The 26,699-nt window shown below is 36.9% G+C and overlaps 1 protein-coding gene across 27 annotated transcripts in view; it reads left to right on the forward strand.

Moving 5' to 3' along the window:
- The window catches only part of AFDN (afadin, adherens junction formation factor), a 130,262-nt gene that overhangs the window by 60,777 nt on the left and 42,786 nt on the right, over positions 1-26,699 (forward strand). For 20 of the 27 annotated variants that reach the window (XR_014581956.1, XM_083830024.1, XM_083830004.1 and 17 more), the window contains 10 exons: positions 449-564; positions 7,565-7,626; positions 8,493-8,698; positions 12,592-12,612; positions 13,353-13,498; positions 16,133-16,227; positions 18,828-19,093; positions 19,590-19,733; positions 22,740-22,938; positions 24,792-24,895. Coding sequence is in view for 26 of the 27 variants with exons in the window: in XM_083830024.1 (XP_083686150.1) it covers positions 449-564; positions 7,565-7,626; positions 8,493-8,698; positions 12,592-12,612; positions 13,353-13,498; positions 16,133-16,227; positions 18,828-19,093; positions 19,590-19,733; positions 22,740-22,938; positions 24,792-24,895 (1,359 nt within the window). In the remaining variant the exon portion in view is untranslated. The remainder of the gene's footprint in view (positions 1-448; positions 565-7,564; positions 7,627-8,492; positions 8,699-12,591; positions 12,613-13,352; positions 13,499-16,132; positions 16,228-18,827; positions 19,094-19,589; positions 19,734-22,739; positions 22,939-24,791; positions 24,896-26,699) is intronic. The other 7 variants (XM_083830027.1, XM_083830007.1, XM_083830021.1 and 4 more) reach the window with 1 other exon arrangement.

The raw sequence follows: 26,699 nt of genomic DNA on the forward strand, positions 1-26,699 counted from the left end.
ACAGCCTGGACCAGTAGTGTAAGCATTTCAATAAGATTTAAATCTAATTTAAATAGCTTTAAAATCTTTTTAAGCATAATTTTTAAATCTGTGAAACATATTTAACTTTGTTAATGAAAACTTCAGATAAGAGACAATTCATTCTTAGTTTGTGTTGGTATCTATGCAACTTCTAAATAAAGATACTCACAATTTTCTTATGTTCTGGCAACACGTAAACAAATACCTGCTTTAACTGTCCATTGGGATCCTTTGAGTTGCAAGAGTACCCTTCAATGTTTTTGTGATGAAAACACCTGTTTGTGTTGCCATATTGTGTGCTGCACTCCTCTGTTTTGCCATCACTTTTCAAGCCTCAAATTGTCACTTCATTTTAATAGTGCCAAGCACAAATACTTGTTAATCCAGTGTTTGAATACTAAACACCTGTCCTGCTGTTTTGAATTAGAGCACCAGCAGGCTTGATGGTGACAGAACATCATCAGCATCCAGCACAGCCGAACGAGGAATGGTGAAACCGATGATTAGAATAGAACAGCAAGATTATCGCAGACAGGATAGCAGGTAGGAACCATGTAATCTGTTACTTCTCATAATGGGGGGAAAAATTGGTGCGTTTTTGTGAAAGATCACTCAGTGTTAAAATATTTTGGGCTACCTCACTTTCCCTATGGAAAATGATATTTCCTTTAAGATCTCACTCCAAATAAAACGTAGGAGAATGTTTAAAAAATTGTATTCTTTTGTTCAGTATTCTGTTTATAGTTCTCTTTTTGTAAAGCTTAAGCTGATAGTCTTGTCACATCATTGTTGACTTGCGGTCAAGGATGTCATCTGGAATGCCATTAATAACAAAAATACAATGATTTGATTTTTTTTTCACTTGTCAGTTGCATGGTGATGTGACTGATTCTGGATAGGGAAATAGCCAAGTCATTCCTATTTTGATAACAATGTAGTTAGCAAATTGTGTAAGCAAGAATTTTAGCTACCCCTGAGTGCTTGTTGTGCAAAGTTATATAATTCATAAGAATGGATAGCATCTTGATTTGTTTTTTCTGTTATAGTAGTAGTTAGGCAGATGAATGCCATTCCATTTTGCTCACAGTTGTTTTTTTCAGGGGCAAAATGCCACTTTTCATGCACTGCATATTCAGTTTGTTTCCAAAGCCCTGGTGGAAAGCACTGACTTAAAATTGTACTATATTTTCCTGCTATTTAGTCTCCATGTGTCATAATATCTTGTTCAAATGCAGTTTGTGTCCATCCATACAGTTTCAACTCCTTTTTAGACAGAATCTTTTATTATCAGAAACAATTTTTGAAGCAATGCTATTTCCTGCCATAAATAGAAAGGACCTGATGAGATGCATCCAAAGATGCTAACAGTTGGCTGATGTCATTGCAAAGCTACCCATTCATCTTTGAAAGGTGGTAGGAGAAGTACCAAATGACTGGAAAAGGGCAAATAACATACCCATCTACAGAAAAGTCAAAATCGAAGATCCAGAAAATACAGTGCAGTCAGCCTCACTTCAAGTCCCAGGAAAATTGTAGAACAAGTCCTTGTAGAAGCTATTCCAAGGCACACAAAGGGCATGAAATGCATTAGCAAAAGCCAGTATGGATTTACCAAGAATAAAACACACTTGACCAACCTGACTGGCCTCTGTGATGAAACAACTTGCATAGTGAATGAGAATAGAGCTTTGGGCATCATACCGTTTACTTGGTTTTAGCAAGGCCTTGATAACAATTTCCCAGAACAACCTTGTTAAGACAAAAACTGGCCGAACTGTCAAGCTGAAAGCATGATGCTTAATGGCTCAAGTCTGAACTTGCCAAACGGTTGTAATTTGTGTTTCTTAAGGTAGATATTGGATCTGATACTATTTGGTATCTGTATAAATAATCTGGATGATAGGATTGAATGTATCTTCACCAAGTTTTTGGAAGATACCTGACTTGGAGAAGCGCAAATAAGCCAGAATAAAGCACCACTGTTCAGAGAAGACCTATGCAGCAAACACATCATGACGCTTACGAAAAATAAGTGTGAATTCTGGGCAGGAGACGGAAAAATGCCAAGCAGTAATACAGACTGGTGTCTGACCCTTTGGATTGTATCTCTGCTGAAAAGAACCTGATGGAGTCCTGATATACAAGAAGCTAAACTCAGGTCAGAAAGTGTGTCCGTGCAGAAATGAAGGCAAGCTGTGTCCTGGGCTACATCAGCACCAATACAGCCAGCAGATCAAGGGATGCATTTATTACAATTTACATGACTTGCTAGTTCACACCTGCAAGTGTCCAGTTTGGGTCCCCCAGTTCAAGAGAGAGAGTGAAAAATTGGTAAGAGTCTTGTGTAAGGACGTTATCATCAAGATGATTAGAAGATTGAACAAATTTGTATACGAAGAAAGGAGGGATCATGTTTTTCACCCTAAAGAGGAGATGGCCTGGGATCAATCTAATCAGTCTTCCAATACCAAAAAGGTAGTTAAAGAGAAGATGGGGTAGCTGTCATCACAAAGATGCTGGGTGATAGGCAATGAGCAGAAGTTGCTTGAGGAAAAAAAATTGTCTGACTGTAAGGCAGAAAAGACAAATTTTCACAGTGAAACAGTGAATTTTGGGATATGTTGCCCGGAGAAGTGGTAGAATCGCCCTCACTAGAAGTTTTCAGGATTCACTTTGACAGGATCCTGGATAACCAAATACAAAGCCCTGCTTACAACAGGAGATTGGACCAAATGATCTCTAGAGGTCCCTTTTAAACTTAGGCTTCTGTGTTACTGGTTTTCTCTGGAGTCTCATTCTTTTTATCAGAACTGACCTAAATACGAAAAGAATGACTGGGGACGCTGAGTTGGAAATTCATAGCGTAGAGAGAAGAGATCTGCTCAGGGCAGATCTTACTGGTGTGTGTGTGTGTGTATGTTTTTTATATATATATATATATATATATGAATACCTGATGGGAGGAAGTAAAGAACGTGGAGACAGATTCTTCTTAGTGGCGCCTGTTGACAGGACAAGAGGTGATGGGCAGCAACTGATCTACAGGAAATCCCATTCAAACCTACAACTTTTTGTGTGTGTGTGTGTGTGTTTTTACTGTGAGGGTGATAAAAACACTGGAACAGGTTGCCCAGAGAGGTTGCGGAGTCTCCATCCTTGAAGATACTCAGAACCTAACTGGACAAGGTCCTGAGCCACCTGCTCAAGTTGCCACTACTTTGAGCAGACCGGTTGATCTCCAGAGGTCCCCTCACACCTCAGTCATTCCATTGTTCTGTCAAAAGAATTTCTTTAAAATCTTAATAAAAAATACAGGATTGTATATGGATTTGCCTTAGATTAATCTGCTTTTAAATTGAGCTGCAACTGCTATGATAAATGGATGAAAGGTATGGTATATGTGGTGCAAGCACAGTGGTTCAAATTGTAAAGCTTCTAGTACGTCGAGATGGGTTGTTATTATTCCCTGGACAGAAAACAGTGTTTAGAGATGTGAGTGGTAAACCAAAACAGAAAATTGTGCTTCATTCTGAATGGCATTTCTGATGATAAAATGCTCTGTAGCAGGGGCATCTTTTAGATGCTTTCAGTGAAGTTATGGTAGAATACAGCTTGGTTCTGCTCTGTACTCTTGTCAGAGAGCCTGGGCATCTTGAGTGTATTTTTCAGAATGTTTTCTGTTAAAGTTGTTGAAGATTTAACACCTCTCTAGTACAGTAAGTTGAATTATTAATATTTCAACTAACTTTTCTCTTTCATGAAAGATCAACACAACTTCCCTGTGAACTTTTTATAACCTGACAGTTCTTGGAGCTTCTACTGTTAATGTTTCTTGAATCTTAGCTGTTCATTTGTATGTGCATTATGTATTCAATTTCTGTATGCCTGCCTTTCAGTAAGAGTACTTAAAATAAGAGGATTTTCCTGCAGTATAATCGTATATTGCAAATATACAGGGCCACCTATGAGCTCTATGTTGGCTTTATGTTATTGTTTTAAAATTTTAAAATTCCTTCCAAAGAGAATGCACATACTAGTCTTACCGTTACTATACATAGTTTTTCTTCTGGTACCTATGTGTAGAAATTTTTTACAGATTTCCAAATTACTTTTAGATTTGTGATAGCTACAACTGCAGAGATCTTTCTTGTCAGCACCAACAATGATATTGTATTTGTGTGTGCATAATATGCTCATATAGTATCACTTCTATATACCTTTTGATAGGGATATAGTTATTTTATCTAAACAAAGCATTTCTGTTACATGTTCTCTCTAAAATGTACTCACTGTGTTGAGATTATCAAATTATGTCAAATTAGGAAATGCTAGGCAATGAGTTACCGAGGTAAATTGAATTCTTCCCTTTTGTGGGTATATTGTGTGAATCTTTATTTAGGATTCCCTCTAGGAAATTCTTGTCATTTTGTTAACTGTAAGGACAGGAATTGTGGCGTAAAGTAACTGCTGTGTTGCTTCAGTGTGGGAAGGGGGGAAACCTCTCCACTGTGCAGTTCAGCCAGGTTTTTGTTACTGAACTAGTCAACCCGGGTAGTGAGTGTCCTTTCCATTCTTTTTGTGTGTGTTCATCACTGCTGGTTGAAAGTAAATAATAAGGCAAGGAAGACTTCCAGTCACTTACTGAATTGGTTGCAGAGCAAAAATTAGAACTTGATTGCCTTATTTATTCATCTCTAGTCTCCAGGAGGAAAAAAAAATGTAGATAATGAGTATTGAGTTAAGGTTTATAGTATGACATCCTTGTTAGAAAACTGACTTCAATTAGCATGAGTAAGCATATTATCAAAAAGAAAAAAGATAATTTTTTGCCTCAGATACCCTTTAGGAGTTCTTGAAAATGTGTTTGATTGAAATGAGAATAGTGGTGTGAAAGTGGTGTTAATGGAATGCAGACACTTTTCTGTTTCCTGATTTTTTAACATGCCTTACAAAATTTATACATAGTATGCTGGCTAAAACAACCACCCTAGGACAGAGAATTTTATTCCACTACACAGTTTGTCTTATACAGTTAATTTAGGAGAATACAGAAATATCTGGGAAGTGTGTTGCTGTATTTTTTAATGCAATTTTAAAGTGTAATATTACCTGACACCATACTTACTAGAGGAAGGAGCCCCTAATACTGTGTGGCCTTGCTAGATATACCCTAACTAGACTTTGAGACTGCTCTAGCTCTGTGAAATTCATTACCTTACAGGTAGTGTTTCTATAAAAGCAGTAGCACAAAGACAAAATATACCTGAAAAGTATCTGGTAATAAAGCAGGTTGGCTAGCTACTCTTGTATCAGAAGCACAGAGTTATTTTAACTTAAATTTCCTCTTTGCAAAATTTCAAGTGTTTTGTCTGTACTAAGGGAATGCAGAAAATGGTACGTTAGTTGAAGGAAACTCTTACTAAGGTAGCTAAAAGTAAATGATTTAGTGCAAAAGTCAACTTCCAAAATTGTCTGTAAGCAATCCTACACCAATACGTACCAGTTCTCTTATCTTCTGCTGCTCCCTCTCCTGTTGGAGGGAAAACTGATAATCCCGTTCCCTTCCTTTTTGCTGAAAGGGATCTCTAGCTCTTCATTCTGAAGAAAATAAAATCAGCATATGAAATATGTGCTTTAGCAGCCGTTTTGTTGAAACATTTCTGTGTCTTATTCCTATAATGACAAATGAAAGATATCTCTAGAGTTATCACTATAGTGCTATTTTAACAGTAATTACTCCTTTATGGAAGTGATTAAATTCTCAGTGAAGATAATGCACTTTCAGTGCTTTGGAGATAGTGAGAAATTAGTTCAGTTTAAATTTATAGCAAAAAAAAAATATGGAGAAAATGCTACAACCTAAACTCTAGCAAAGTGCTCTTAATAAGGAGTCTGCTGTCACTGTGGAAATCATAGAATCGTAGAATATCCCGAGTTGGAAGGGACCCACAGGGATCATTGAGTCCAACTCCTGGGTCCCCAAAGGACCACACAAAAACCAGACCGTGTGTTTGAGAGCGTTGTCCAAATGCTTCTTGAACTCCAGCTGGCTTGGTGTTGTGACCACTGCCCCAGGGAGCCTGTCCCAGTGCCCGACCACCCTCTGGGTGAAGAACCTTTCCTTACCGCCCAGCCTGACCCTCCCCTGTCTCAGCTCCTTGCTGTTTCCTTGGGTTCTAATTCGCCCTGTTCACTTTTGGAAGAGAAAATGAAAATAAGTGCATGCCTAAAACCCCAAATTAGATTTGAATGGCATGGAGCACATTGCATTTACGTTGCAAATTATAGGAGATTGAAAAAGCAAATAAGAGGAGTTGGAAAAGCAAAAATTATTCATTTTTAAGTTTAAAAGCGTCATATCTCCTGATCAAGAAAAGCTATGTATGATGACATTCAGTGTTATCACAGTATCCTGAATGATGGCAAACAGAATGCTACTTTTTCCAAGTTGTGATGAAAAAATGAAATACTAATAAAGACTTGCAAACAAACAAAAAATGAGATTTCAGATAAGACTTAACCATTTGAGTATACATTGCCCTGCTGTGCCTGGACACCTGTTGCTTAACTTTCAGCTCCCCAGAGCTTAGTTTCACTGAGCTTTTCTTTTTTATAATGTCATTGTTTAAATGATTTAATTAAATTCTCTGATTTAATTTTGGAGTGTCCTGTCATTGCTTTGTGGAATAACTAAAATCTTTGCTTGTTTAGACTGATTTCTTAGGACTGTGAGGCTTGTGTAATCACTCTATATCCTTTTATTTCTCAAAGTTGCTGGGGTAAGAAGAAAGCTGCCTGTATGGTTAAAAATGGCTACCACATGGCAAAGATGTTAAGCTTCTACATGTTTCCTGACAGTAGGTGCCTGACTACAGAGAAGAGCCCAATTAATTGTTTTGCTTAAGGGAGAAATGAAGCATGTGCTTAACCTTTGAAGACACCAAAAAAATCAATTTTCTGTTCATTTTTTTCTCCTCTTTGAGTTCTCTGATAGGTGTTGGTAGAAAAGAACTCTGCGGTCAATTTAAGTGAAGAAATAGTTCTGGGGCTCTTGGAATGACTTGTGTTTCTTAATGTCATATTTCAGCAACCACGTTAGGATAGGGGCTAGATTTTTCTTCCATTTCCCTGCCAGAAAAAAGGATGAATAAGTTGACCAAGTACTTTTTTTTTTGCTTTTAGTATCAGAGCTGGTGCTTCAGGTGGAGTTTGATTCACTTTCTTTCATGTGTTTATGAATAATTTGCTATTTGAATTCTGTTGATGGCAGATGGCAAGCCGATCCTATCAGTCTTCCATGGAGCACAAAGGAGGGTGTTCATTAATAATGCAGGCTCCACAGTTCAAGTCTGTATTGTGATCTGTTGTGTTGTGGGCAAAAGTAGCTTGAGTGATTCTAGAGAACAGGTAAAGGAAAGGATTGTTTTGGGGAAAGCTGTTGTGACAGCAATTGGAACCAATCTATTTGAAATCTGTTGTTTTACAGTGAATTTAATATCACCCATGTGGATTGTTTGATTCAATTTTTGTCTTCTTTCTGTAGATCTCAGGATACCCATGGACCAGAACTGATCCTACCTGCCAGTATTGAATTCAGGGAAAGCTGTGAGTAAATTATCAAGTTATAAACTCTTACCTGTTGACGTGTTCTTCTGTAGTCTAATATTTCAGTTTAAGAACTTAAAGGTAACTTAAGTGAACACTAAAAAAAAAAGATTGAACAGATGATAGCCTATCCATTAATATAATTGATTTTATTGGGGAGGATGAAGTGGTACTGAAGTAGTCTCATGCATATCTTACTCTAGTTGCATTTCAACTCTTCATCTGCAGATATTCAAACCTCACTTAAAGAAAATAAAATAAAATTTAATCCCACCTCCCAAAGAATAGATTGAATTCATTCTCTTATATAGAGTTCCCCATGCCATGAATACTACATCAACATGGATCTTGACCAAGATATATATATATATAAAATCTAGTGAAGATTAAATTTTTGTTTAGTACTTAGATTTTCATTATCCTAGCCCCCCTATTTAAGGTCTCAGATCTGGTAGAAAAACACCATATCAGAGATTGTCCAGACTTCAGATATTTGAAACTAAGTAGATTTGTAAGCAAGCAAAGACAATTTTTTTTTACTAGTTTACAATATCCTATAATAAGGGAATTTTGTTAAAGTAGATGAGAGAAACCTTGCATTTTCTTGTTTCTTTGAAGATGCAAATTTTCAACAGAGACAGAAAATACTATAGAAATGTTTCCCAGTGATCACACTTTCTAGCTTTGTTATTGTGCCTAAGTAACTGTAGCACATGAGACACTTAATTTAGAATTCCTGTATGTTGCTTCTCTCTCCCTACTCTCCTCCTCAAGAACCTTCCACCACCAGTTATGAAATTGTTTTGTTTAATTTTGTTCCAGTCTTTGGCTTTATGGCATGTTTTTATTTTCTTCTTTCTTCATAGCTGAAGATGCCTTTTTGTCTGCCATTATAAATTACACAAATAGCTCAACAGTTCATTTTAAGCTGTCACCTACATATGTTTTGTACATGACATGTCGGTATGTATTGTCAAGCCAGTACAGACCTGACATCACTCCTACTGAGCGTACTCACAAAGTCATTGCAATAGTCAACAAGATGGTGAACATGATGGAAGGAGTTATACAGGTGAGTTTCTTTGCAAAAACAAATTTTGGAATTAAATATTTTATAGATAATTTGGTAATCTTCTTAGTCTTTTTCGTAGGGTTTAACCTACTATTGGTAAGAGTCAGACTGCACTGATTTCCCGTGTGAAGATTTGTTGTGTGTCAATGACTAATGTGAGCTGGAACAAATGCTCTCCTGGGCAATGTGGGAGGTTAGGGAGGGACTGTTGCTCTGAAGACATGTTCTATGATAAGAAGTTACTGTTTTCTAGAAGATAAAACCTTTGCAAGCATTTCTTGTTGCAAGCTCTTATGAAACAAGTTGGATGTACTTATTATTAATAGTGAATGTTTGCATTGTTTGATGCTTGAAAGTAATATATTCAAAAGAAAAAATAATCCTGAATTTTTATGCTTGTTACTTTTACAATTTCTGTAATCACAAAAACGTTAACAAAAACGGACTTCTTGAACCGAGGTAACATAATTGCCCTAGAAAGAGAAATGTAAGTTCTCAAATGTTCCAGTATCTTATGTTTAGTGTGGTGATATGCAAGAGTTCCACAGAAGCACAGAGGGAGTTCTGTTTCCTGTACAAGATTAGATCCACTGGTTTGTCTACGAAACTAGACAATACCTTGCATTATTGAAATGTTGACAAACGTAGGGGTAATTTCTTAAGAACGTAAAGTTATTTCAGATATCCTTTCTAATCCATTTTTCTAACTTCTTTGTCTGCAAATTTTCCTCACAGGAAAAAATACAAAAGATGAAAATACATTTTTGAAATACATTTTTATATTTATTAAAACATTCATTTGTGGCAAAAAATGCTGCCATAGTAGCCCATATAGAGCACGGACCCTACTGTGCTAGCCACTGTACAAGCATAACAAATATATCAATCCTACTGTAGAGAATTCACTATGCAAGTGTTGGAAAACAGGTTGACTAAGGGAAAAGAGGAAAGTAACACCAAAATAGTGGTGCGAATGTCACAGCAATCGCAATCTGTTTAGCTTTTGTTCAGGTTTTGGAAAGGTTTAGTGGAGTTTTCAGGAGGGAGGATGTTGTAATTAGGTAGTTCTGTAAACAGTTGCAATAGGCTCTTACCTTTCACAAGAAAGAACGGGAGAAAATGCCGATGTTGAAGACATTTCACAGTAAGAAAAAAAACTAGACTTTGTATATGCTGGTGTTGATGAGAGGTTAAAGGTGGTTAGAATATGAAGTGAAGAACTGGTACACTACTTTGAGTGTTGATGCCATTGTAAATGGATATTTGATTAAAACTGAGATGGTGTCAAAAGTTAAAAATTCACTTCTGCTGTACAAATGATCTGCTTGTGGAAGAGTGAATTTGTTCAAGCTGGAGGGGAGATTATGACAGTAGTGGAGAATAGAAAATGCAAAGAAATTGAACATAAGCAATTTAGTTGGGAGAATGGAAGGGAAACAATGAAGGCTCCAGATATAACATGGAAGTTACAGAGCTGAATCAAAGAAAGTTACTCAGTTTATGTAACTGGTGTAAACTAGTAGCAATGACCCAAAAAAGTTTTGGGGTGAGAGGGACTGGGACAGTGGGAAAGCAAAGATAAAGCTGTACATTCTCTTTGTATTGAATTAAAATGGATAACCCTATAGCTGCTAAAAGATACTAGAGAGACAAGCTCAAGCATCAGTTTTCAAAAAAAATAAAATTCAGAGCTCAAAAACAGAATAACTGTGAAAACGTTAATTTACAGCACTGAGAAAGACTTCCTAAATCAAGTCCAGCCTTGCAGTTGTTGCAAGCAAATGTATTTTATATAGTCCTGCTGATAGTATCATGAAACTGTTAAAGTTAAGTGTCTGTCTGGTCTTAGGACATTGTGAAAGGCCACTTCTCCAGCCTTGCATCTCTGTGGTTGCAATCTGGTCTCCAATCTGAAGTTTAGGGAAAACATCAACAGGGAAGTGGTAGCTGAATTTATGATTAATGAAAGACATTATCCAGTGGCAAGAAATAGACTGTAGGGACCTCTAGTTTGAAAACTGAAGAAAAATTGGGATGAGCTTCTTCCAAATCCTAAGCTGAAAAAGCTGGAGGAACAGGGGGAAAACAGGAAATCACAAATGTGATGGAAGAGTAGAACATCAGTGAAGATGCAGGCTAATGGGCTAGAGACGACAAAATAAAATCTTAAGTAGGTTGCATTGATTCAGATGCTTGAGCTTGGTAGTCTAAGCTTTTTTCCAATTTTCCAACTTAGATGATTTTATTCTATGATTTTAAAGCTTAACCAGGAAGAAGTCATTAATTTGGACCTGTTGTGGTGGGATATAAACGATACTAGCTAAGCTCTGTCAAATTATTTCATCTAGGCTGTAGAATAAGTGTTTGTGTTGATAGCTGTCACAGTTGAATTACTGTGTAATAACTTTGTGTCACAGATAGCTTTTTTTGTATGTCTTGGCTGTAAAGCATACATGCACTGAAAGGGATCTGAGGGTGTGAAAGATGGAGAAGACAGACATGGGGCAAGGAGAGAGTGATTCCCAAAGCAGAGCAAAAGTAAAAGGAAGATGCACAAAACCTTCTACTCTACTGGAAATAAGAAAAATTAGGATCAAAACTTCTGTCCTAGACCATAAGGAGACTTGCTAACTTTCTGAAGTTACTCAGGAAGTTTTTTGCTAACAAACTTAATTTTGTGGCTTTCTGTAGTCTTTGCATTAGCGGATGTATTATAGAAGAATTCATATGGGATAGGGATAAAATTGGAGAGAGCTCTGAAAAGGCTCAGTATTTTCAATAGAAATATTGGAGTAGAAAGTTCATATAAGCAAGTCAGTTTTGTGTATTCTGATTTTTTTCAAATCATTCTATAGTATTTCTGATCCTCTGCAAATTTTAACAGCTCAGAAAGAGCAACATTCAGAGCAGCTCCTCTCAACCTGTACCAGCCCATCTTCAGTCAGAGTCCCTTGCTTGCTTGGTTGGAAAGGGAGAAGAAACAGAAAAGTAGCAGCTTTTTTCAGCTTTTTTGCCTTTTTTTTTTGAACTCCAACTAAACTTATAGTGACAGAAAATGATATCTCAGATTTTTTTCATCTAAGCGTACTGTGATGCAGGAGTGAGGAGAGTGATATTAGAAGTACAAAAGAATGAAGAGCTTAGTTTTAAATAATCAGACAGGCGTACCCGGTGGGAGTATGTGTTTTTTTTGTTTCTTTCTTTCTTTGTTTTGTTCACTCAAGTGAATGTAGCTTATATATACAAGTATTTAAGCTCTTAGTGTGATATTTCATTTGACTCTGTTTTGTTGTTTAAAACAGTCTTTTTGTTCTTTAATTGAAAAGCCATGTATTAAATCTGTGTATAGGTGTTTTATGTTAAATGTGGTTTGTGCTTTTGTTTTTTGTGTGTTTTTTTGGTTTTTGGTTTGCATTTTCTTGTTTTTGTTTTTCGTTTTGTTTTTGTTTTGTTTTTCTAGTGGGGGGGTTCTGTCCCCCTTTGTGTGTGTACATTGTCTTCATTGCAGCAGTGTGGGCAACTAGCTCCCTGTCTGTGTTACTCATAGGGCTAGTTACCCTGCTGCCTGTGCAATGTGCTGCGAGGTCTCTGTGGTGCACTGAGTGTAGAATAACCAGCTGCTCCGGGATGTCAGCTAGCACAGGGCATTCCCTAAAGTAATCACGATGTGTGGGCACTTCAGTTCTTAGCTGTTGTGCTACCAGTCCTATTGAAAGAATTCCTTTTTTTAAAAGGAGCTCAGTTGCATCACAGCTACTGATTAATGCATTTGTGTATAACTGTGAACATAAGTGTTGTACCTTCATATTTAGTGTTTGATTTCTAAAGCTATCATGATTGTTCACAAGTTTTTCTTCTATTCTGTTTGATTTCCTTCGTCCGTTTTTCTCCAGGAGGTAGACCAGGTTGATCAGGTAGGAAATATTGCTGGGAACTGATCCTAGCTATGTTGGCTTAGCTCAGTTTCTCATGCTGCTTCCATATCAAAATACAATACTCAAACAGCTGGACTTGAACAGTTCATAACACTCATTCAGCAACTGGAACATGCAGTACTAAAATCCTTTTTTGACTTTGCAACTTTTATGGCATTCCATAATTTCTGCTTAACGCACTTCAATGTGGATATGAAATGACCAAAGTTCTTTTTCTTCCCTTTATTTTCCTTTTTGTTGTTTGTGGTTCCTATTCTTTGGATTTCATCTGAGGTTGCCTGGCCTGGCATTTGTGGTCGGGAGATGGTGAGATAGATCAGTACTTGATACTGTACCACCTGGTATCAAAGCCAGTGAGTGCAGTATCAGGGTGGCAGGGGGCAACAGGGAATATGCGCTTAAAAGCGTACAGATTACCAGATACTGCATTCAGTTAAGCTCTCAGCACTGTATAACTAGGTACTTAATGCCGTGGCTTTATTGATACTGCTACTGGCAATTTAATAGAATTTTGTATGTTCAGAGAACATTAAAATTGAACTTAGCAGTTACAACAATTTGCAATGTTGTATATAAACATTTTGCAAATATCTGGTATCTGGGGTATGTTTGGTGAAATGGGGAAACGTACTGGTCTATCTTTTGAAGCCTTTTTAAACTGCAGTGTTTCATCAGAGGGCAATTTCTCTGTATTATTTCTTGCTTCTTTCTACTTACAGAAACAGAAGAATATTGCTGGGGCACTTGCCTTTTGGATGGCGAATGCATCTGAATTACTGAATTTCATAAAGCAAGACCGAGACCTTAGCCGAATTACTGTGGATGCGCAAGATGTTTTGGCACACTTGGTTCAAATGGCATTCAAGTAAGGCTAATGAACTTCTTTTTCACTTAACTTTCTATATGTTAATGTGACAGTTTATTTCTGTGTTTTTTTAGAATATCTTCTCTTTTTCGCAAATTTTAGTTACAGCAATAATGTCTCTTATGTCTTGTTAAATATCTGAGAGGAGGGCTTATAAGGCAGACCAGACTACATTTTACAGTTTTTTATTTTACAAATAGAGATGACTGGGCTATGCCAGGAGTTTCATCTGCATCACTTTCATGTGTTTCTTCATTAAAGGAATAAGTCTGTCTGGATTTCCCATTTTGGTATAGGAAGTTTGGTAGGCTTTGAACCATAGCTAGTTGAATAAGATGTTGAGTGGCCAGTCACTGTTTTTAGTACTAAGCTTCTGTAGTTTGAAGTTTGAGGTTTTTTTCTGTAGCTTGATACTTGAATTGTTTTGGTTAACATTTGTTAACACATAGTTTTAATCTCAGGGCATTTAGAGAACTGCTTAATATTTTGTAGTTATTCTTGTGTTAGTTAACGAAATGTTGTTCAAATTAGTTTGCTATCTCATAATTTAAGGTTTTTTTAGAGGTATGGGGAAAGATTAGGTTTTCTGATAGTGTTTAAGTACATGGACCTAAATATTTATGGGCTTGCAATGTAATGAACCTTGTGCTCTTCGGGGCTTCTAATTAAATTAATAATCTACTCCTTTCATAAATAACAGTTTGCACAATGTTTTTCTTAAAAACGTAGTGTAAAGACAAGTTTAGGCTTGGGGTAAAATCAACCCATGTTAGTCAGCTCAAGTAATTACAGTACTGATTAAAAGAAAAATTAAATGAGGTACCCAGTGGGAAGGGAAATCCTCAGAGGAAAGGTTGCTCAAATAAAGATATCCTCAAACAAAGATAACAGCACTGAGTGAGCACGGTGATAATCAGCAAGAAAGGCTTAATTTTTGTCCTTTTAGTTTTATTTTTTAAGCCAGTATTGAACAAGTGTTTTTCAGCAAATTTGCCTTTGAAATTAATGTTTAGAGAAGGCTTAGTGTACCTTGGATGGCTTGTACACACCCTTCCCCCATTTGTAGGGTGTTTATTTTAGATACAAGCACAATAGGTACTTTTTTAGATAAAAGCACAAATACAGGCTGGGCGGAGAACAGGTTGAGAGCAGCCCTGATGAGAAGGTCCAGGGGGTGGTGGTTAATGTGTGCACATAATCCAAGGTGCATGTTTTCTTGAAAATACATGATTCTTATTAAGTTAGTAGCTTGTGTAATTTCTATAGTTTATTATTATTATTAGAAACATCTAGATTAAGAACACGCTTCTCTACTCAGCACTTCAGACGTTTTGTCTAGTATTTACTCAAATGGGCTTAATGGCTTGGGATTGATTATTCAACGAATATCAGAGAAACGCTAAACTACTTTGCATGTACTAGCACAGTTTTTTTTAAAAAAAAGGAGAATTATGGGTAAATAAGATATAGTACGTAGCTATTTTGACAGTCTTTCCATTTTTATATCATCTCTAAGTGACTAATAACTGTTAATGAACCTATGCCTCTTCACCACAGATCACTTTTAATTGATGTCTTGCTACTTCTGTTTTCAATGACTGTCTAGCTAACTGAATACTTCCATGGCTGGAAAGAAATGGCATTGTATTTTACTCTGTACATGAGCAGGCTGGATGAGAAATGGTATTTATGAATTTTGGCTGTGAGTGAATTCTCCCCTAAGTGCACTGTAACATGGAAGATTTCAAATGGATGTATTACACTTCAGGATAAAAGAGCGGTGAAATGTATTTTTAGAAGACAAATAAGGAAGCATAACAGAAGCATGAAAAGAAAGAAGTCTGCTGTGAAGATGTTATTTGATGGCAATAACTGGCATATACCAGAGTTGGCTGAAATTGCCATCCCTTTTGTTCTCTAGATGAAAATGTTACCAGAAACAGAAAGGGGAATAGTACAAAGCCATGAACTATTTACTTTGTCTATGTAATTAGAATTTGATTCCCTTTTAGTTTCAGTTCTTAACAAAAAAAAATGCATAAATGATTTGCAATAAAGCAGTGTTAAAGAAAGTGCTTAATTATTAGAAGTGGAAGAATACTAAAAATTTTCGTTTCACTGGTTTGAAAGAGAAATGCAAGAGTGAAAGATTTATTGTCACAGAAGACTGGGACCATTTCAGGATCTTGTGCGTTGGCTCAGAACAGGAAAATTATGTTTAGTGATCTTCTTGGTAGATTTTAAAATGGAAAAAGTGCATTTATGTTCAGGGGAAAATTACTTTTTTAATCTTACAGACCTAAAGATTGGCCTGACAGCATTCTTTGTGTAGCATATGACCTTCTCTTATATTTGTGGTAGCAATATTGTGTTTTAGTGGCTGTTTGTTCCCTGATGATCTAATTCTTCTTCCAGTATTTCTAGGAAAGTCATAGGAGAACTGGTTTCTCTGTATCCTTTTAAAAAAATATTACTCTGATCACTATAGTCACAGACCTAAGACTGATTTCAGCAATTTTGTAATTCTCCAGATCTCTTATTTAGAAGCATTAATAATAAACATATAAAAAATGTAAATGTTTAAATGTTCTTTTTTTCCCTTCTTCCCTCCCTACCCCCATTTGTCCCTTCCAGGTACCTCGTTCATTGTCTGCAGTCAGAGCTTAATAACTATATGCCAGCGTTCCTTGATGATCCAGAGGAAAATAATCCTCAGAGGCCTAAAATAGGTTAGACTGCTTGAACTTTTCTTGTGTATTCTAAACCATGCAATTAATAACGAATAAATAGAATTCTTCTTAACAATGATATGACAAATACAAGTTGCCCTAACTTGTAAGAGAGTTATCATTCATAACAAACTGATTCAAACAAGAAAGGACAGTAATGGCATATGAATGATCTGTATTGGCTTTTAAAATCACGGGGGGGAACTTCTGGATGTCATCTAATCTATCCTAATGCTCAAGGCAGGTTCAGCTGGATCAGGTTGTTCAGAGTATTGCCCAACCGAGTTTTTCAATCTCCATTCAAGGATGGAGATTCCATAACATCTGAGTAACCTGTTCCAACATTTGACCATCCTCATAGTGGAAATATTTTTAATATATCTAGTTGGAATCTCCAGTGCTCCAATTTTTGTTTGTTGCCTGTTGCTCTGTTATCACTGTGCACCTTTCACATGTGTCTGGTTCTGAACCCTGCTTTTAGACAGGCGAAGACAGCAGGAAGCTCTGTCCTTAGCCTGTTCTTTCCTCAAAATGAACCAAATCCACTTCTCCTTTCCTCTTTTATGTCCAGCCCCCTAATCATCTTGGTGGCTCACTTCTGAGTTTGCTCCATTAAATCAATATCTTCCTTGTGCTGGGGAGTCTAAAACTGGATGCTTTGCTCCATGTGCAGTCTCACAAATCCTGAATGGATAGGAAGGATCACTTCCCTCCCTTCTGCTGGCTGCACTGCTGCTAACTTAACAGTTTAGTATGCAACTGGTCACCTTCCAGGCCAGGATATTCAGTTTGATGTTTACCAGGTTCTCTTCATCATTTTCTGGAAGACTGCTTTCCATACAGATGGCACCCAGCTATGCTGTTGCAGTTATACCTTCCCAGAAGCCTTTGAACTTAATGAAGTTCCTGTCAGCTCATTACTCCAGCCTCTTGAGGTCCTTCTGAATAATAACCCTACTCTTAAGTACGTCAGTATTTCCCCCCAGCTTGGTATCTTATGTGAACTTGCTGAGAATGCACTCCATCCAGTCACCCAGGTCACTAATTAAGTCATTAAACAGTATCAATTCCAGCCTCAATCTATGAAGGAACCCACTTAATAGCTGGCTACTAATAACTATTAATGCTGGACTATATAACCACGAATCCACCAAGTCCAGTGATCCAGACACTTCTCTACCTGAGTTATCATCTGCTTATCCAGTCTGATTTCAATGATTTCAGTATTAGGATGCTGTGGAAAAATCTGACAAAAGCCTTGCTAAAGGGCAAGGCAAGGAACAACATCCACTGCTGTCCCCTTGTCTACTAAGGCAGTCATCTTACCACTGAAGGCAGTCAGGTTGGTCATGCATAATTTGCCCTTGGTAAATCCATGCTAGCTCTTCCAAAACACCTCATACGTATGCTTTGGAAGTGGCTTGTAGTAGGATTTACCCCATAACCTTCCCAGGGACTAAAGTTAAGCTGGCTGGCCTTGCAGATCCTTGGTCCTTATTTTTGCCCTTTGTGAAAATGGATGCAATGCCTCTTTCCAGTCATCAGGATCCTCCTCCATTATCATAGTACTTTAATAATGATAGCTCTGCAGTGATGTCAGCCAGTTCCCTCACCAATTTGAGATGCATCCTGTCTGACCCTGTAGACTAACTACCACATCCAGTCAGATGAAGTAGACCCTTATTTGATCTTCCTCTACTGCTATGCCCGCAGCCTCTGCTACTATGCACAAAGGACCTTACTAGTGAAAACTAAACAAATTAAAAAAAGAATGAAATGAAGTACTTCAGCTGCTTTTTTTTTTTGTCTTTGTTACTAGGTACTTAGCTCCACTGAGCAATGGGCCCACATTTTCCTTAGCTTTCAATAAGCTGCTGGTGAATTTAATAGAAGCCATTCTTGTTGCACTTTGCATCCTTTGCTGCTAGTTTCAATTTTCACAGGTATTTGGCTTTCTAAATGCCATGCTTGCATTGTCTCTGTTTTCCTATCAGGTAACCCATCCCCACTTCCACCTTTGTATTTCTTTGTTGTGTTTGAGCTCCAAGGTTCTTGTGCTTTGGTTCTAAATGATCAGCCAGCTATCTTGGGGCCCCTTTGCCCTCCAGGGCAGTCTCCCATGCCTGAACATGCCAATCTGAATAGATGAATCAAAGTATTCCCTCCTGAAGTCTGGAACTGTAATTCTATTATTTGTCTTTTTTTTCTGTCAGGATTTTGAACCCCTACATCTTACAGGCACTGCAGCCAAAGCTGCCTTCAACTTTCATTTCTCCAACCTCTTCCTAGTTTGAGCCGTAGGTCCATCAGCGTATGTCCTTGTAGCTAGCCTGTCAGTCACTTGCCTTTACTTACTTTCACTTCAGGAGTTAAATATTTATTTCAGCTGTCAGTTTAATGTTGCTTAATCTTGAAAGCCATTAAAGAGATATGAAGCAATACATTTATTTCTGAAGGTGTGTGTAACTTAAACTCATGTAGGTTCTACTTAGTATTCATTAACTTGGGTTGAGTGTCCATATGTCTAAGTATGTATGTCCTAAACCAGTTGTATGTATATCGTGGTATGTGAATCGACTTGCTTTGTTTTATCTCTGTAGATGATGTGCTGCATACGTTGACTGGAGCTATGTCCCTGTTGCGACGATGCAGAGTGAATGCTGCGCTGACTATACAGCTTTTCTCCCAGTTGTTTCATTTTATCAACATGTGGCTTTTTAACAGACTAGTTACAGCCCCAGATTCGGGGCTGTGTTCACATTATTGGGGAGCTATTGTTCGTCAGCAGTTGGGCCATATTGAAGCCTGGGCAGAAAAACAAGGTTTAGAACTGGCTGCTGATTGCCACCTAAGCAGAATAGTGCAGGTGAGTGTATTTCTGATTAACACTTGTCACACAATTCTGTATTTGAAAAGAATGTTTCTCCATTGTATGTTCTTAGAGAACAGCATGTAGGTGAGCATAGTTTGTATGACTTTATTCTGGACTGTTGGGATAGCATGTAAAGATACAAAATGTATGTTCAACCTCATTAATATTAAAACTATAAGTAAAATTGATACTTAGTGACTTTAGCCAACATGCTGTTCTATTTCTGTTTATAACACTAAGTTAAATAAACACTGAAAAAGACGAGTACCTGGAAAAATCAATATGCCTCTTTTGCGATAGGTTTAGTGTTCATTTGTCTTACAGGTGCAGGAGATGTGTTTAGTGGTTGTTTGGGGGATATTTAAGTTGCTTTTGTAGCAAATCTGGCTTCTTGCTTTGTTTTTTCTCTCTTTACTAAAGAAAACTCTGAAGCAAGACTTAAGGTTTCATTCTGATTTGGATTTGTCTACTATGACTTTCTTCCCCTCAGGCAACCACGTTGCTTACGATGGACAAGTACTCACATGCAGATGTTCCAAATATTAACAGTACTTGCTTTAAGCTGAATTCTCTGCAGCTACAAGCTTTGTTGCAGAATTATCACTGTGCTCCAGATGAACCACTTATCCCAACAGTAAGTCTCTTCTATCACTTGCTGCACTATTTAACATACCTGAGGAACATAGACTAGGTGAAAACACCATGGCTGAAAATAGCTATGTTGTTGTTGTTGATTGATTTGGAATTGTTAGAAAAAGAGTCGGAGCAGGCAGTCTGCTCCCCATACGGTAAGCAGCATTGGTGCTACTGGCATGCTTCTGGCCACCAACTTTGTGTGTACTTCACTGCAATTCAAGCAGGATATTACCAAATCTTTCAGGCACCAAATCGGAAGGTAAGGTAACACCTGTACATCTTGAGCAAACTCAGGGAGGTGTAGCTGCACTTTATGGAATTTGTGGATGAAATCCAGTAAGGTGGTAGAAAAGAGGCACAAAGAGCACTCGACTTCAAAAAGCAAGCTCTGTGTATAACCACAAGGAACAAAGACTGAAATTTTGCCTGTAGAGATCAAATGAAAGAAGCTGGAACACTTTTTTCCTTTTTTTAACATGTGGAACATGAAAATCTGTGAATCTTGAATCCTTTCATACAAGCAGTGGACAACACCTTTGGATACATTGATAGATGAAACTTACAACTCTTATGTGCAGGTGTGTTTGTATGTGTGTATATGTATATACGCACACACATATGTTGCTTTCTGAATTGGTTATTATCTTGCTATTTAAGATGAGTGACTATTCCAACTCTTATCCATGGGAAGAATCTTCCTGGCAAAAGTCAAAAGAGGTTTTTTGTTCCTTGCAGAAGTGTAATCATATGTGAATGAGAATTCTTAGGTAAAACATGATTACAGGACAGTTGACTGAAATCAAAAGTCTAAAAAGGTGACGATAATCCAATTTTTATGCAACTGAATCCATTGTGTACACAGAGTATTTTTTAATAACTGGATATATCACTTTATTAAATCAAAAGTACTAATACAATGGTTCTAAAGGTCTTCACTTGACTTGTGGCTTGGGTACAGTTGATTTTTATATATTGATTACCAAACCCGAAAGTCTTTTGGTGAAGAGCATAGCTTATATTTCCTGTTTACACATAGGTAGAATTCCACTTTTTTAATTATTGTTCTCTAGGGACCTCAAAGAACCACAGTACTAACTGTGGTAGAGGAGGATTATAGTGTCAGAGGAGGATTATAGCATGGCTAGTTTTCCCTGTTGCAATGAAGTGCTATTTGGTACTTCTGTGTTCCTTGCTATTAAAAAGACGTGTACATTCAAACCCTGACTTACTGCTGCCAAATCTGAAAAATTTCACGTCTTGGAATCTGCTCAAGGGAATGTAAGTGTATTTATGCTTACATATTTTAGTTTGATGTAATCCTGTTAGAAATTAGCACCTTTTACAGTAAAAAAGCTTTTCTCAGAGAGCACTTCCTAAAGACAGTCTGGATTTTTCTGACTTCCCCCTTGATATTTGCTGAAATTGAACGTTCGGATGGGAACACATGTATGTTTTTGTCATGACTCTATGCTGCTTTGTGCCCAAATAATAAAGTTGTTACACTAGGCTTACAGATTCGGAGTGGCGCAATAGCATAACAGGAATGAGATTAAGACCCGGTTGCCAAGCTGGTTTTGGGAGCCAAGTAGAAGCTGTAGAATGAAACTGGAAATCACACACAAATCTTGAGTAAAGCGAATACTTACAGTTAGGTAATCTGCATGGAATATCTGTAGCAGCTTCAGGTAAATGAATTGTAGTAATTACAACTCAATGCCAGGAAAACCATACATCTCAGGGGTAAGTTCTATTCCAAAAACAACGCTAGCGGTAAAGTTACATTTAGGTATTGATTCTGCCTGTTCAGTTAGATTCAGTGATGAGTCAAATGAGAGGTGATTCCTTGGTTCCTGAGGTAAATCGCATAACTTTGAAGACACCAAGTGCTTGAGAATGATGAGTTGCATCACTTTAATAGTTGCCTGTTTTATTTTTCCTGTACAATGCAAATGTAACGACTGAAAACTTTCATGTTAAAACTTGTCTTTACCTGCCTAAGGCATTTAAAGTAACAGAAAAACAAAGGAACTGTTGGGGTGAGGGGAGGGTGGGAGAGAGCAGCCTTTTCATTGTGCACTCTTGAGTAATTTGGGATGAACAGAAGCATACAGAAACTGCATGCTGGTTGGACCTTGTGAAGTTGTTAGGAAATTGATTTTTGTTAACTTCTGTATTAATCTTATCAATCCGTACAATCTAGTGATAGGTACCCTGTTGAAATCTTACAGTTCTCTCAGAAATGTAGTAGGAAGACTGCTGCACACTATGTGCCACCACCGTAGCTACAACGTGAAGACCATACCAGTTTCACAGAACTTTCTGCAATACTAAGCAGAACAGTTGAGTGCCAAATGTAAAATCTGCAGCTCCTTGCTGCACCTTGGGTGATTCTACTCAATGTCCCTGTGCTTCTACTGTTATTTTAAAACTAGTTATGTATCTTAACGGGGTTCTCTGTATTGCACTGAGCTCAGGGCGTGTAGATTTAAAGACTTTGTTCTATAAACCTTCCAAACTAGGCAACTGTATATGCCATTGGCCCTTTATTGGTATGTGTGTCCTGATGGAGCTGAAAATACTGGTATACATAAGTCATGTGTTTCTTTCCTATATATTTAGTCTTACAGAGTATACTCAACAAATTGTCAAAATTTTAAAGTTGCCTGTGATTCCAACTTGCCTCTTGAACATGCGCATTCTATATTAGATATTTTTAAATGCACTTGTCCTATCAAGTACAAACGTGACACAATTTTTGAAAACACTGAAATAAAAACAAATACTGTTGAATTTTATTTGCTAACTGTACTATCTATGGGATTTGACAAATAAAGCAGTGCAGCATCCTTTGTGTACAAAGTAGAGCCAAAGAAGTTTCATCTCTGATATTCAATTTCCCAGATTCTTTTCATGAAGTTTTGATGTTTTCTTATTTTATTTTTTCCTTAAAGGGGTCATTTTAAATTTTCATTATAATAACAGTGTCTTTCTACTTTCTGTCCAGGAGCTGATAGAAAATGTAGTAACTGTTGCAGAAAATACAGCTGATGAACTTGCTCGCAGCGATGGCAGAGAAGTCCAGTTGGAAGAGGACCCTGACTTGCAGCTGCCTTTTCTTTTACCAGAAGATGGCTATTCTTGTGATGTTGTCAGAAATGTTCCAAGTGGTTTACAAGAATTCTTGGATCCTCTGTGTCAGAGAGGTCAGTTGTTCTGTTTTACGATGAGTTTCTTTTTTGGTGTAGTGAGCACAGAATGCAAAATACATTTTATTTAATTGTAAATGACTTTCTCTTTATGTGTATTTTGATTTTTTTATAGTGTGTTGTCTAATTTTGCAACCCATAAAAGCTATGCAGTGTTCTTGAATTCTTATACTTTTTCCCCATCCCTTTCGTTTACTTTCAAGGTTCTGAGAAAGCACTGCTTAGTTACTAGTGTCTACTGACATTTGGCTTTGCCTTTGCTCCAAAAGACTTTTGTTTTGTTTGTTTTTATTTTGGTGCTAGAACTGCAAAAAAAATATATAAATGTAAATTTTGTAATACTTCAGTAATGTCAACAGTCTTTTAAAGCTAATGAGAATTAAATAGGCATTTTTTTACACGTAAACTGCTTTCATATAACGTTAAAAAACACTTAAGCTTAAAATAATTCGTTAATGTTCATCTCACTGTAAGAATATATGGCTTGGGAATTTGCAGTCTAAACAAATCTCAAATGAGGAGCAGAGAGCTAGTATGGTTGGGTAAAACAAACTTGAGAAAGCAAAGTAGTGGGTCTGACTATCACAGCAATTATAGTGGATGAACAAGTTATGATGCTTATCTTGTGCTACTCAATTTTATTACATTTTTTTGTTACATAATTTCTTAAGTTTTCTGTTTTAAAACGGTTGTTCAAAACCTTCCACAGAAATATTGTGACAGGCAGAACAGAAGAGGAAGCTGTATACGAAGCAGAACTGCTGTGTCCAACAGAAGTTTTGCAATTGTCAGTTCCAGCTTAGTTTATAGAAATGCCATATTCTTGCATTTAAAAACAAACAAACCAAAAAAAAAACCCCAACAAAACAAAAAAAAAAAAAAACACAATTGCTAGGAAGCTGAGTGTTTGGAAAGTGAGTTACAGAGGATATAGTCTTGAGACTGAAGAGGACTAGCAGAATAAAGTAATGAGGAAGTATAATTCATTTGCTTTAAAAATCTCTGTATAGTTATTGCATACAAGGCCTTTTTTGATGCGTATATGCAAATTTTTACTTTTAAGGTATCTCTTAAATTATGCTAAGTGACTGGTTTGCAGTAAATCAATGTAAACTGAATTGCTGAAAGATGATCTTTGTGAAGAGGAGAAGCTCATCTTTTTGGATGATGTGATTTGTAATCAGACTAATGTGGATTTTCACCCTCCTTGATTTAGGAGAGAACAATGGATAACTTTCAAAAATAAAATAATTAAATCACCTGGCTGAAGCACCTCATTTAAATTTCCGTCTCTGACACAGACGTTGTCAATGGACAAAGCACCAGCCTCTCAGTTGCTGTAGTTATTTATTTTTTATTCTGGAAATTGCTCAGTAAACAAAACCCTGTTTTTAGTGGCAGAATTGCACTGAATATTAAAGGCTAAGCGAAGCTTCACTTCTGCCAAGTTTAAGCTTAGACTGGCTAGCTAGACTCTGTGCAAAGCAGAAGCTTTCCATGCTGCTGTCTTTTTTTGAGTGATAGCTGCTCATGTTCTACAAGAGGGATTGATATTTCACATCTCCTGTTGGTAGAAGCTGTATTTTACAGCCCAAGAGCTTTTTATGAGCTCTTAATGTTTTCATATAAATGTTTCTCAGAAGCAGCAGCTGTAGAAGTATAAAATTTTGTAGGTTTCATAAAATTGTAGTGAAGCACCTAATTGCATATAAGATACAAGATTACACATACTTCGAAATATAAAAAAGATGAATACATCTGTTTGATTATTTCCTGGTGGCAGGCTATTTGATTTTAATTAATCTGTTGACAAAATACCAAGCCTATGTTAACATTACTTTCTCCTTCAGGTTTTTGTAGACTAATACCTCATCCACGGTCACCAGGCACATGGACAATATACTTTGAAGGTGCAGACTATGAAAGTCACCTGTCACATGAGAATGCTGAGCTAGTAAGTATTAATTCAGGGAATAACGGTGAAAATTGAATAGCGATTTCTTGGTAAGCTATTGTGTTGCGTGTGGTAAGTTTTAATTCTTGTCAGGAGGAACAGGCTTAATTAAACATATAGTTCATGAGTGATTTGGTAAATTTAAGGAACTATTTGCAGATTTTTGTGAGTCAGGTGTGGTTTTTTTTTTTAGGTTGTTGCATGATAGAATTCTCACATAAGATTGTTTGTTGTGTTCCCCCACCACTTCGGTGTAAACAGCAAAGAAACTCCTTTTAAACACTGGCAAAAGTGTATATGGACATGTATCTGTAAATAACTGTTAATGTGAACGTAAACTGGAATTTACCTGTCTTCCTACGGCCCTCTAAGAGAAATGCTTACTCCTCGGTATTCAGAGGGACTTGAAAGCTTCATTTACTCTGTTCAGAACCCAGCATTTGTTAGATGACATTATGTAGTATCCTGAAGAATGTGTTTGGGCCTCAGTCCCAGAACAGAAGAGAGCATCTCCTAAATCTATAGATGATTCATCAGTCCTGAACTGATTTGCTCTTCCTCTTCCCTTTGTTGCTTTAAAGAAATGCATTTTTTTTAGAACTAGTGGAATCAAAAGTCATCTGAAATTATGTACTAGGTACTTGCTGTTCCTCAAACTAAGAAAAAGTAGAGTTCTGGCCAGTGTGCCTTAAAAAGCTACACAAAGAAATGCAAGATGCTACTATTTAATTCCTCTACAGAAATCAATACCTTTTAAGATGGTCCAGATAACAGAATTTAGGCATTCTTCTCTGGTGCATGTATGTTAATTGAATGTGCCATGTTTGAGAGCACAGTAAGTCTGTTTATGGTGGTGGCCTACACACCACCTCTTGGTGCAACATGTCCACATAATCTAAACATTGGGTAAACATCCCCGTTTATAGTTTTGAGGTAGTCAGGGGTATTGCCCAGGATAGGTCGTCCTTCTCAGATCTTCACTGAAGAATTTCTTCTATTGTTAGACAAAAAGTAAAATCAGGTATAGACTAATGATGATGTTACGTTCCCAGTGGCTAACTTTTTCCAGTGTGTATGGTTTTTTTTGACTTACTTTAATAAATTTTCTACTTAAATTAATGGAATAAATCCTGATTACAGTAGAAGCAGATTCTGTACTTCTGCAGACTTTGGCACAAGAGTGCTAGAATCTTACTAGTTTGAAATCTACTTGCTTTTGTAGTATTTGAACTTACTCAGTGTCAATATTTTTTAAATTAATTTCCTTTGCTTTATTTCTACTTTCTCATGGGTCTTGTGGAGCTTGCACTTGGCGGGTTTTAATATGAACACAAACTAGGTTGCACATGAATAAATTTATATGCTTCAGCTAAATAAGACTGGCAACTTTTTGAGAGCAGGGAACTGGCAATATTGCAAAGATGCAAATAAATTACTGAAAACGTTTGGGGGGGTTGAGTTTTATTTGCCTTACGGAGTTTTCAGAAGTGAAAATTCTCTGAACATTCTTTCAAGGCTTCAACTCTTTGCCTTTAAAACTAATTAGCCCTTTAATATCTTTTCAAAATTATCTTCTAGATAAAGTGTTACAAACTGAGCTCCATGTAGAGTACCGTCATCTTTTTAACAGTGGCCTACTGAGTCGGTACTTCGGCTTTCATTAAAAGAAAACATTTTATAATGTTTTATAGATGTTACATTTGTACACATTAACATTTCAAATTGTGAATCACTAATCATCTCTTTACTGAATTGGAGGAGAACAGTGGGTAGATTTCATAACTTTGTTAGTGTTCAGAACACA

This window comes from Anser anser (assembly GCF_964211835.1).
Source record: "Anser anser genome assembly, chromosome: 3".
Classification (NCBI taxonomy): Eukaryota; Metazoa; Chordata; class Aves; order Anseriformes; family Anatidae; genus Anser; species Anser anser.